The sequence below is a fragment of the Dermacentor albipictus genome, chromosome 2 (genome assembly GCF_038994185.2).
Source record: "Dermacentor albipictus isolate Rhodes 1998 colony chromosome 2, USDA_Dalb.pri_finalv2, whole genome shotgun sequence".
NCBI lineage: Eukaryota > Metazoa > Arthropoda > Arachnida > Ixodida > Ixodidae > Dermacentor > Dermacentor albipictus.
This window is the reverse complement of record NC_091822.1, coordinates 108,690,312-108,702,697: the sequence shown is the minus strand read 5'-3', so window position 1 is coordinate 108,702,697 and position 12,386 is coordinate 108,690,312. Positions and strand designations below refer to the sequence as shown.

The 12,386-nt window shown below is 49.7% G+C and overlaps 2 protein-coding genes across 6 annotated transcripts in view; one reads left to right on the top strand and one right to left on the bottom strand.

Moving 5' to 3' along the window:
- Positions 1 to 12,386, bottom strand: part of LOC135900786 (ATP-dependent translocase ABCB1-like) — a 180,689-nt gene that overhangs the window by 59,407 nt on the left and 108,896 nt on the right. For all 5 annotated transcript variants that reach the window (XM_065430360.2, XM_070533847.1, XM_065430362.2 and 2 more), the window contains 4 exons: positions 6,276 to 6,324; positions 5,000 to 5,332; positions 4,258 to 4,391; positions 2,767 to 2,938 (listed from right to left, as the gene is read on the bottom strand). In XM_065430360.2, coding sequence (XP_065286432.1) covers positions 2,767 to 2,938; positions 4,258 to 4,391; positions 5,000 to 5,332; positions 6,276 to 6,324 — 688 coding nt within the window. The remainder of the gene's footprint in view (positions 1 to 2,766; positions 2,939 to 4,257; positions 4,392 to 4,999; positions 5,333 to 6,275; positions 6,325 to 12,386) is intronic.
- On the top strand, positions 6,598 to 11,645 carry LOC135900785 (DNA (cytosine-5)-methyltransferase 1-like). The gene has a single exon (XM_065430359.2). The coding sequence runs from the start codon at positions 6,759 to 6,761 to the stop codon at positions 10,836 to 10,838; it is 4,080 nt and encodes a 1,359-aa protein (XP_065286431.1). The 5' UTR covers positions 6,598 to 6,758; the 3' UTR covers positions 10,839 to 11,645.

Below are 12,386 nucleotides of genomic sequence, written 5' to 3'. Positions count from 1 at the left end.
GCATACAAACTGGTTAATATACAATAGTTAACGTAAATATCTGCAATGTTCTCTCTCTCTTTCTCTCTCTCTCTCATATATATATATATATATATATATATATATATATATAATTTACTCTTTTCATTTTACTCGTTTTTTATCATTTTCCTTACTATAAATATAAAAAAGTTATGTTGCTTTAGGCTTCCCCTTTAGAGTAGAACAACATAATTCTTTCTACACCTGTCATGCCTACAGTAACTGCTGGTTCCTTCGATAGTTACTCAGTCAAAATAAAGTCATACTTCCACCTTAAAGGCGAAGCACTCACAATGATAGAAAAGTATTGGACAATTACACGAAATAAAGTTCTTACCTCCGTATTCAGAAATGCATTTAAATTTGAAACCCATGCTTGACTTTATATATATGACACCTGGTGTGAACGCACCCAAGACGCTCATTGCATTTTCTTTAGTGAGTTCACAACAGGTGTCATTCAAATCAAGTCAAGTGCAGGCTTTAAATTAAGATGCATTTCTTAACACAGGGTTTAGTCTCATTGGCTGTATAAATTGCAGTGAACATTCGCTTACTAATTAAAAGGCCCCTGAAATGGTTTGTAAAAATTTTGTAGATGCGTAGGATACAGCTAAAGTTAATCATTCGCACCACAATTTGTGTGAAGCGTCTCATATTAAGAGAGCTACGAATGATTACAAGTTACCCTCCTCCATAGCCATGCATTTTCTCCTGAACTCGTTCGCCAAGTGATTGAGGTTAAGCTCCGCCTTCACTGGCTCTGCGTCATGATAGCACGTCGTGTCTACTTCCGGTTCTCTAGGAGCTAGCATGCGAAGCCTCTCCAACCTCTCCAGCAACTGCTTGGCAGTTGACCCCAAGTGACAGCTATGAAGCAGGGTGCGTTGCGAGCATTTTTCCGCAGTGCCAAAAGTGCCTGCTTTTCTGGTAACCACAGGCGAGCTGGGCATTTCGACGGATGGGTGGAGGCATAAACTCAAGCTGATGAAGGAACTTTAACGTAGGCATACGCGAGCTGCATGATCAGTCTACACAGTTAAGCCACCTGTAGGCACAGAGCTTAACCAGCCAAACAAAGAGCTAATATTGCTCTAACCAAGTGTAAAACATCTTAAACATTTACAAAAACAACATGTTAATGACTATGCTCTTGCAAAAAATTTACACCAGCAGCGAAGAAGAATACACTTTGTTACTGCTACTGTGTTTGGTCGAGCTCTGTGGCATCAGGTGGCTGCACCGTGCAGACCTTTCATGATTTCTGATTTCATGTTTTTGCTTCTGCTCATCCTGTGAAACGGCATGGTCAAACGGCAAGGCCCTGTCCCCTTGTGCTTGCGTTTACGAGAATACCGGACTCGCGTAATGCTGTTGTGGTAGTAATCTTCCGGTGTAAAGTGACGGCCACAAATGCACAAATCCTGGCGCTGATCGGATAGCGACAGCCCAATGCGCTGCAGCCACTCCGCTTGTCTGGTGCGTTGCAGAGGGAGACAATGTGGGAGGTTGAGATATTGCCAGTCGCTACGTTTGCAGGCCACAAGGCCACAACGCAACAAAGTCGAATCATGGTGCTCGTGAAAAGACCGAGACCGACTTTGACCATGGAACTCTCGTCACAATGGAGCACGTTGTAACACAAGCAGACGACGCTTGCTGTGTGCCAGAAGTGCTCAAGTGTAGTGAGAAATTGTTCTTGTGCATTCTCTTTCTGTTACTTTCTTTTTATAGAAACAAATTAACTAACATTCCAACTATTACGAACAACCTTTGTTCACCATAAAGTTGGAAAAATTATTGATGACGCACCCTGGGCGGCCACTCAGATAACTCAGCATACTAACGCCATTGGGGCAAATGTGACAAATGGGTCAGGGCAGCTTAAAATTCTGCCGAGCCGTGTGCTGCTGTCGGCCGCAATGTACATTTTTAAAACCTTATAATAAAGTACACACTTTGTGCGGAGTACTTAGATGAGTCAATTAATGAACAGAAGGACCTACTCTAACAACTCGGTACGTTTGTACAAAATTGCCAAAATCCCCCCCCTATTTCAGGGTCCTTTTAAATATACAAGCATGGTGTTGCATGCACAGACAAGCATGAACAGATCCCACTAGACGACAATGAGCACATGCTGTCACTAACCTGGCATGATGAAAAGCATAGTGAACAAAAGCGAATGCTTCGTGCTGCCACTTGCTTCACTGTGCTTTCAAAACTTAGACTATGTGACCTCGAACACTAGACATGGGGGGAAGGCAACATGCATGAAGTCACCAGCCATCTCAGCATGCACTCGGCCTTTGCATTCACCACAGGTTACCTCCAAGATGGGGGATGCGGGTCACCTATGTGCTCAGCCACACAGGCACAGTTGTAGCTGGGCTAGAGGAGGAGACACGCTCTCCTACCATAGCGTGCACTTAATCATGTATATTTAACAATGGAAACGCATCAAGCCACCATCCTTCTTGGCTCACCCTCACGTTTTCCCTCACAACCGCATTATACGCCACACAAGCCGCCAATTCTTATCATGCTTGTACTTTGTACAGGACATTCGCCTGAAGTGTCCGTATAATTGGTATTGCAAGAAAACAAAAATTTTGCTCCTCAGCTCTCCCTTGATTCTTACTGCGTAAGGCAAGTTCAAAATGACACAATGGCTTCTATCCTGTTACCTTCAAAAGCTTCACTTTATTTCATTCACTTTGAAGCCAGTGACTGTAAGTGACTCACATTGCCCAGGAATGCTGAGGCAAAGGCAAGCAGTGGTGTGACCGACATGATGACCAGGGTGAGCTCCCAGCTCTCAACAAACCCTGTGGCAAAGCCAGATGCAAAGGTGGACAGGTAGTGGATGAAGAGGCCCATTTTGTCACCCATCCCCTCACGCAGACGTTCCATGTCACTGAAAAATAAGGAGGAAATACATACTCAGTCATTTGGAGATTGCATTCAATTAATAGTCGAAACACAATTTCTACAGTCAACCCGACTACAATAAAGTCACATCCAACGTATAATTACCTTCGATATATCCGATATTTGTTATAAGCATTATAAAGAACCACTTTTATTCTTGCCAAGCTCGAGCTCTGACAACAAAGAAGATGCAACAAATGACGATGATGATACGTACAGAGGAGGAAGATGGAAATCCCATATTGGGCTCACATCATGTATTCATTACAGGTTGATATTAGCCAAAGCATTTTTAGATTTACTTTGTTATAACCGCATCCGCTACACCAAGTTTTGACTGTTTGGAGTGTGATATGCAAATACAATAAAAATTTCAACCCCTGTGGTGCCACGGAACGATTGCTATTATTGCGAGCACATCTGTACACATGGTATATTCTCATCAGGAACACTATGCAAGTGTAGAAACCTAGCTTAAATGGGAAAATTAATTGCAGTCAGGTTGAATCATAGTTGACGGTACGGCACCCATGCAAAGAAGAAGAACCTGCAGGGCTTCATGCCATGCATCAGCACTAAAAGAAACACTGAATCTAATTGGACCGATAAAAGTATTCTGTCAAAAGTCTACTTCCTTTGATTTTACAGTAACAGGTTGATTACTAGAGGAGAAAATGGAGGTCACAAGTTATGTTTTATGAATTTCATGCTGAAACCCGTGCTGGTACGTCAGTGCGCCATCACGAATTTAAAAGTGCTTTTCTAATATCAGGCCCATTGTGGCACTGCAAAGGTTCCTGAAATTCGCTAAGTTTAGTCATTATATCCTTCAATAAACAATGTAGTCAATCTCTACTTATAAAGGATTAACTACACCCGAGCACTGAAGAGACTGAAGAAGTGTCAAAATCTACAAACTCACGGCACACTAATGTGGGAACTTCAATGTGGCTATCGCCACCCATCTTGTTCTTGCCATGCCTCCTCTAATGGCAAGAATGGCTATGTGCGGAGCGTAATTAACTAATACAGGTTGTCTGGTTTTTCTCCTTCATGTCCCTTTAATGATAGTGGAATACCAACTAGATGTTTCCTGTCTAAGTGAACATTACTGTATGTGAATGTAAAGTGCTAACAAGCAAACATTTGAGACAAATAGTTTTTTCATAAATGCTTTCCTACAGAGGCACACCTTCTTGTGCAAGCACTAAAGGCATGTTACGTCAACTGTTCCGTGTCTTAGTGAACCTTCTTTCTTGCAAGTGTAAATTAAGTTTGCAGTAATTTCAATGCCATAGCACATACTCATTCATTCTTGATGCAACTTCAGTGACACGGTGCCGGTCAAACCAGGCTGCATCCTGCCGTAGGAGCGAGTAGAACAGCTCTTGCCGCAGTCTGTACAGCTGACGATCACAGGCTCTGGTCCAACACCACACCTGTTGTTAATGCACATTCAAAATTTGTGACAAACAAATGCTGCAAGTAAAAGAGAGATCTCAGCTAGAAAACCTCTTTAGTGTAACAACAGTCAGTAGCTAATGCCCTGAATCAACTACATGTAAAGAAAAAAGGCAACTGAAATAAGCTTTGTCTACAGTTTGAAAGCATGCTCCACAACACAGCGACAGTGGTGGGATGAGGATAGATTGTGGTGTTGCTACTCTGCTTCTCAAGTTAAAGAACCAGAAAAAGAGGAGGAGGAAAAGAGAATCAATTCTGACTTCAAGATCCAGCAAATGCGATTCCCTGAAAACACTTGTGAGGCATTGTGGCTTGTCTCCACATCTCGTTCATATGAAAAAACAAACAAAAGCCATGGAAGAAAACAAACAAATAATAAAATATCAGCATTATTAAACCAACACAAGTAGAAGCGCTGCTTAGTGACAACGGCACCCAACTTAAGAAGTGAATGTTAACCAAAGTTGTTTTAGGCTTTCTCACTTACTTATTGCTAATTAACAATGCTCTCTTTAATAGAGACAGAAAAAATTCACATGAAGCACACTAACTCCAGCTATAATAGAAGGAATGATTGACATACGTGTACAAATGAAGACACGAAGACCACAGCAGCAATGATGACATAAGTGAGTGCAAACTTGTTCATGATGATGTTGTACTCCAGGATGGTTACAGGGTCAAAAATGGACTGTGCGCCACTTCGCTTTATTGCTTCCCCAAAGGTCTGAGGAGGCGGCAGCGTGGTCAAGTTTGAGCTTTCGCCATCGTAGAAGCCCGCCTGCTGCTGGTGGATGAAGGCATTTGTCATGTGACCAAACACAATAGCCAGTAGTGGCCAGCCGGCACCATGGAGGATTGCGAAGACCGTGCCCACGAACAGCAGGACAATGTCTTGCGCTGTGGCATAGCGAAACTGGGACACAAATACAATGCATCACTGCAGAGTCATTAGTAATGAGAGTAACACTGGTCTACCTTAATGTATGCTTAACAGGCTCTCACGATCGAGAGCCTCCTGTGATAAGATTGATCAGCGAAAAATAAAATAAAATAAACAAGCACAAGCATGCACGCGCACACACACACACACACACACACACACACACACACGCACACACAAAAGGAATGCCTGCAACTTGCAGCCTGCAGTTCCATACAGGTATGTGGAATAAGAGCTACTGGTAACGTCCGTAAACAAAGCAGAAAAAAAATATATATATACTTCATTTTGATCTCGTACACCAAATCAGAAGTTCTGCACAGGAATAACAAGCTTGATAAACAGTTGCCGTAAGATCAGTCAATGAGAACGATGTTGGCAAAAAATAGGGGTAGACACGCTGATGGCATAACACACTTGATGAAGCAAAAACCACTTTAACACATGGGGTGTATATACATCGGTCAAAGGTTCGGATCAGGCGACATGAAACCACGTGAGACCTTAGGCTGTCCTTGCAAATTTTCATTTGGAAACAGAGGCATCGAACGGTTGATCATAACAGCACGTGTTTTCAAACAATATGAAAATATTCATGAAAAATTCGTAGATAACACGGTACCAAGAGAGAAGGAGGAAATAGTTGCTGCGCGCCAACTCGAACGACAGGTCAATGACTTTGAATTAACATGTTCAGGGCACCTTTAAAGCGACCGCAAACTACTCGCTGCATCGATTTACTCCTGAACATAAAGAAATTATAATAATTACACAATCTACTCCTTATATCGCTTTCGGAGACAACAGCGCGAAATCAATCGGCGAGAAACGCATACATTTACCTGTTTTCGAAAGCTACCCATAACATGAACGACAAAGCTCGCCGGAAAAATATTAAATATTCCATATTACTCACCAGTTTCCAGTAAGAGACCTTCTTTGGTCGCGGCCACCTGTCATTGTCCCTGCAAAGAGCGAGGCAACGAAACAGCTGCGTTACAGTTGCGAGCACCGATGCCGCCGAGCCGAAAACAGCTGCTTTGTTTGGCGTGGTTCGGCAGCGTCCCCCGTAACCACGCCAACGCTATTCTTGGACGAAGGTTCTATTACGCACACACAGAAAAAACATTACCGAAAAACTAAATAGAAAATTTGTTAGGCAAACAAAAAGACGATATCTTTTTTTTTCTCCTCTGTGATATTATCGAGCGGTAAGTGGGAATGAGTAGCAAGCGATAAGGAGGCGGCGCCACCGCCGCTTCGCGCGCGAAGTTTTTCGCGGGAAGCGGATTGTAGCGTGGGTCTCCTCGTCAGCCGCTCTCTCGTGTATGTTGTGCGTGTTGGTGGCCGATTTTATTTCGCAGTATAGTTTGTTCCCCGAAAAAGAGTCACCGACACGATGAAAACTGTCAACGCAGTGCCCGTTTCCCCCGTGAAATTGGATACGACGAACGGCAAGTGCTCATCGGACGAGGAATGCGGCGGGACGAGCGGAGGCTCGGACGACCGCGAAGGGAACGGCGACAAGAAAGAATCGCCGCCGGCCGCCAAGCTCAAAGGTGGGAAACGCAAGCGACGCTCCAACGGTGATGTTGCCGGCGGCAGCCAGCCTACCCTCACCGCGCTGTTCAGCCAAATGGCGAAGCGCGTCAAGAGCGAGACCGGCCTGGCCGAGAGCAAAAAACCGCCCGCCGCAGAGGCGAGCTACACCCGTTGCTCCGACTGCCGCCAGGTGCTGGACGCGGCCGAGTTGCGGCTTTTCGAGGGCGACCCGGCGGACGCCGTCGACGAGTTCTCGGCGCTTACCGACCCGCGGTTAAGCGTGTTCAACGATAACGAGGCCGTGGACGAATGCGGCGACGACGTGATGGACACGCCGCAGCACAAGATCACGCAGTTCGCCGTCTACGACAGGCACACACACCTGTGCCCCATCGACGCGGGCCTGATCGAGCGCGACGTGGAGCTCTACTTCAGCGGGTACGTCAAGCCCATTTACGACGAGGACCCTTCCCCCGAGAATGGCATATGCTGCAAGGCGATGGGACCGATCGGCGCCTGGTGGACCGCGGGTTTCGACGGTGGCGAGAACGCCGTGATCGGATTCACCACTCCGTACGCCGATTACGTGCTCATGACGCCCAGCGAGCAGTACGCGCCCTTCATCGACGCCATCAAGGAAAAGATCTACATGAGCAAGTTGGTCATCGAGACGCTGGTGAAGGACCCGAGCACCACTTACGAGGACCTGCTCAATAAACTCGAGCTGACGCCTCCGCCTCAGGGCATCGCCAAGTTCACCGAGGACGCGCTGCTTCGAAATGCCCAGTTCGTGATCGACCAGGTGCAGAGTTTCGACGTCACCGGAGACGACGACGAGGCGCACCTGATCGCGACGCCCTGCCTGCGAAGCTTGGTTAACCTGGCAGGTGTGACGTTGGGTCAGCGGCGAGCGATGCGCCGCGGCCGACGCGAAGCGCTGCCCAAGAAGCCCGTCTGTACGTTGGCTACGACGACGCCGCTCGTGCGAGACGTCTTCGAGGTGCTGTTCCACGGTCAGATCGACGACAAGGCTTCCAGCGCTGCCCGCCGCAAGCGGTGCGGAGTTTGCGAAGCGTGCCAGTCGGCCGACTGCGGCAAGTGCAGGGCGTGCAAGGACATGGTGAAGTTCGGAGGCACGGGCAGGCAGAAGCAGTGCTGCGTGGAGCGGCGCTGCCTCAACAAGGTCTTCCAGGAAGCGGAAGAAGACGACGGCGACACGGAAGAGATGGAGGACGAGCTCGACCGCAAGGCCGTGCAGGCGGAGGCTCCTGCGACGCGCAAGACGACGCGGCGCGGCGGCAGCGACGTCTGCTGGGTTGACGACAAGCCGGTCGCGAAGCTCGACAAGAAGTCGTACTTCTCGCGCGCCGTGGTGAACGGCCACGAGCTGCGCTGGGGCGACTTCGTGCTCGTCACTCCGACGGATCCTGGCACACCGCTGTACGTGGCCCGAATCGTCCACATGTACGAAACTACGTCGGGCGAGAAGATGTTCCACGCGCACTGGTTCTGGAGAGGTTCGGACACCGTTCTGGGCGAATCGTCCGACCCTCGCGAGCTGTTTCTCGTCAACGAATGCGAGAACCAGAGTCTCAGTACAGTGAACGACCTCTGTACGGTAGTACTCAAGCCCGTAGCCGAGGACTGGTTCTCTCGCGGGGGCGTGCACAGTTTGGAGGACGAATGCGTGCTGCAGGGTGAGGACGACGGAAGGTCGTTCTTCTACCAGAAGGCCTACGAACCGGATCACGCGCGCTTCGTCGACCCGCCCGAACTGCCTTGTCCAGAAGAGTGTGACGTGACGCAAGCTTGTACCTCTTGCCGTCACGCAGAAGCGCAAGAGAAACTGGAGACTCCCGTCCCGGGAGAGGTCGTCGAGGAAGACGGCGGCAGACTGAGCTATTCGAGTATCTCGTTCCAGGGCAAGTCGTTCTGCGTCGGCGAGTGTGTCTTCCTGGAGCCGGACGCATTCCAATTTGACTTCATGCCAACCAAGAGCAAAAACAAGGGCAGCCTCAAAAAGGAAGACGTGGACGAGGACACTTACCCAGAGTACTACCGCAAACGTTCCGAGTACATCAAGGGATCGAACGCCGACGTGCCCGAACCCTTCAAGATCGGCAAGATCGTATCCATTTATAGAAAATCCCGCAGTGACGACGCCAAAAACGAGCCCCAAAACTTCAGGCTGAGAATCAAGAAATTTTACCGCTCCGAAAACACGCATCAGCCAAAGCTGGACGCCGACCTCTGCCTCTTGTACTACTCAGAAGAAGAGGCTGTCGTCGGGCTGCACCAGGTGTGCGGCAAATGCTACGTTGTGTACGGCGAAAACTTAGCTGAGGAAGTCGAAGACTATCTTCACCGAGGCCCTCACCGATTCTACTTTACCGAAGCGTACGACAGCGAGACCAAGAGTTTCGTGGAGCCTTCATCCAAGGCGCGCATGATGGGTTGTCTCGGCAAGGGCAAGGGTAAGAAAGGCAAGAGTTCGAGCAAAGCCGTCAGCATCGAGCCGCCTGAGGAGTACTGCGTACCGCAGCGCAAGCTACGCAGTCTCGACGTCTTCGCGGGCTGCGGAGGCCTGTCCGAGGGCTTCCACCAGGCCGGCGTCAGCGAGTCCTGCTGGGCCATCGAGCGAGAAGAGCCCGCAGCCACGGCCTTCCGTCTGAACTTCCCAGACGCCACCATCTTCACTGACGACTGCAATCGTCTCTTGCGCCTGGTCATGGACGGCGAGACCCACAACGAGCGTGGGCAGTCGCTGCCGCAGAAGGGAGACGTCGAGCTGCTCTGCGGCGGACCTCCGTGCCAGGGCTTTAGCGGCATGAACCGCTTCAACTCGAGGCAGTACTCCCAGTTCAAAAACTCGCTCATTGCCTCGTACCTGAGCTATTGCGAGTACTATCGGCCGCGCTTCTTCTTGCTCGAGAACGTACGCAACTTCGTGTCGTTCAAGCGCAGCATGGTTCTCAAGCTGACCCTGCGCTGCCTCATCAGCATGGGCTACCAGTGCACCTTTGGCGTGCTGCAGGCCGGCAACTACGGAGTGCCGCAGACGCGTAGGAGGGCCATCATTCTGGCGGCTGCCCCGGGAGAAAAGCTTCCGCTCTACCCGGAACCGCAGCACGTGTTCGCTCCTCGGGCCTGCCAGCTGACCGTCATGGTGGACGACCGCAAGTATCTGTCCAACTGCAAGTGGTCGTCGTCTGCCCCGCTCAGGACCATCACCGTCCGCGACGCCATGTCGGACCTGCCCGAGATCCGCAACGGCGCCAAGTTCGACGAGATTCCGTACGGCGCCCAGGCCCTGACCCCGTTCCAGAAGGTTCTCCGCGCCGGTGGCGCGGTACTGCGGGATCACGTGTGCAAGGAGATGGCGCCACTGGTCGAGGCCCGCATGCGGCACATTCCCCTTGCCCCGGGCTCCGACTGGCGCGACCTGCCCAACACCGTCGTGCGGCTTTCGGACGGTGTGACGTACACCAAGAAGCTGCGCTACACGCACCACGACGCCAAGAACGGCAAGTCGTCGACCGGTGCCCTCCGCGGGGTGTGCCCGTGCGCCTCGGACAAGCCGTGCGACCCGCTGTGCCGACAGGACAACACGCTGATCCCGTGGTGCCTGCCGCACACGGGCAACCGGCACAACCACTGGGCGGGGCTGTACGGTCGACTCGAGTGGGACGGGTTCTTCAGCACCACCGTGACCAACCCGGAGCCGATGGGAAAGCAGGGCCGAGTCCTGCACCCCGAGCAGCACCGCGTCGTGAGCGTGCGGGAGTGCGCTAGATCGCAGGGGTTCCCGGACACCTACCGGTTCTTCGGCACCATCCTGGACAGGCATCGGCAAGTCGGAAACGCCGTGCCGCCGCCCATGGCGCGGGCTATCGGACTCGAAATCCTCAAGTGCCTTGCTGACGGAAACGACAACTGACTATACAGCGCTGGAACGTGACGATCGAGTGTGCCTTTGGGGGAGGCTGTGGCTCCCAAACTCTAGAAAACGCACGTTTTTGGTGCTTGCCGTTTTTAGATTGTCACATGCGGTTCAGCCGGTGTGTGTTTCTATGTGCTCCTTTTATCCACGGAGATTCGCTTTTGAACTCCGGGAAAAAATTGTACCTTTGCTAGGCTGCCTTTATACACTGAGCGGGCATTTTATGTCGTTTTATAGCTACCTTATGGAGTCTTGCCGTCTGTAAGAAAGCACGCTGAAGGTGACTGTTGTGTTGGAAAGGCAATTCTTTGTTGCACTGTATATAATGATTTTATATCACTGTTTCTTTATGCACCTTAAACGAAAAAAAAGCCCATGATATTATTAAGTGCGAAGATAATGGGTACTTTGAGGGTGTTCTGTTTGAAAATATCGAGTAATCAAAAGTACAACGAAGTAGTTCGCTCCTACTTATCAATAAGTTCCTTTGTTGGGTCACCATGGCGTAGCTTGACCATGGCGCAGCTTGAGTGCGCGATCTTACGATGTTTTCTGACAGCGGCCTTCTCGGCCGGCGCTTTCATTTAGAGCGATGCGTGTTCCAACTATCAGTACTTAACCATAGGTCGTTGCTGAGCTCGCAATTACTTTTAGATTGTTGTCACGCTTGGCAAAGCTGATGGGATCGCTGTAAAAAGTTGAGTGGAACTCGTGTTTTACCATTGTCAGTGCAACAACTGTTTCACGTGTAAAAGTTTTACGCTTATTTGACGATTAAAAGAAGGTTTTTATCTACACCTCGAATGTGCGTGTCTTGTTTTACTATCCGCCTCGGTGGCTGAACACGAGGTCGCGGGCTTGAGTCTCGACCGAAGTGAGCGTCGTGATAAAACCGCGACCTTCGCTGGCTTTCATGACCGCCGCCACAGAGTTGCGCTCTTTCTGTGTGAAATAAGCAGGAGTCCACTACGCTGCAAAAATTAGTCATCTTTGTGCATTTTAAACCGGCTGTGAACTTGGATGACGTGCTTAAAAATCTTGCACTGGTATCAGTCGTCTGACTCGGCTAAAAATGTTCATATTGTTACGAAGAACGATGGTTCTGTGCGGTCCTGTGTGGACTATAGTGGTGCCTCAACGAGATCACTCGTAAAAGACGTATACCATCTCCCACGCATAGACGACGCGATTGACAGTCGCCGAATTATTTTCATCCCTAGATTTGCGCTCAGGGTATTGGCAAGCAGCCATGGCAGACGCCGATCGGCTGAAGACAGTTTTTGTCACACCCGACGGCTTATACGAGTTTAACGTAACGCCTTTTGGAATTTGTAATGCGCCCGCAACTTTTGAGCGCATGATGGACAGAGTTCTGCGCGACTTGAAGTGGCACACTTGCTTGTGCTATCTTGATGACGTTGTTGTTCTTGCTCCTGACGTCACCACGCACGGCTTCGGTGCGCTGTGACATGTTCAACAAACGCTGGCACACAACTAAACCTAAAGAAGCGTCGATTTGTAGCTCGGCAGCTGGCGACTCTAGGT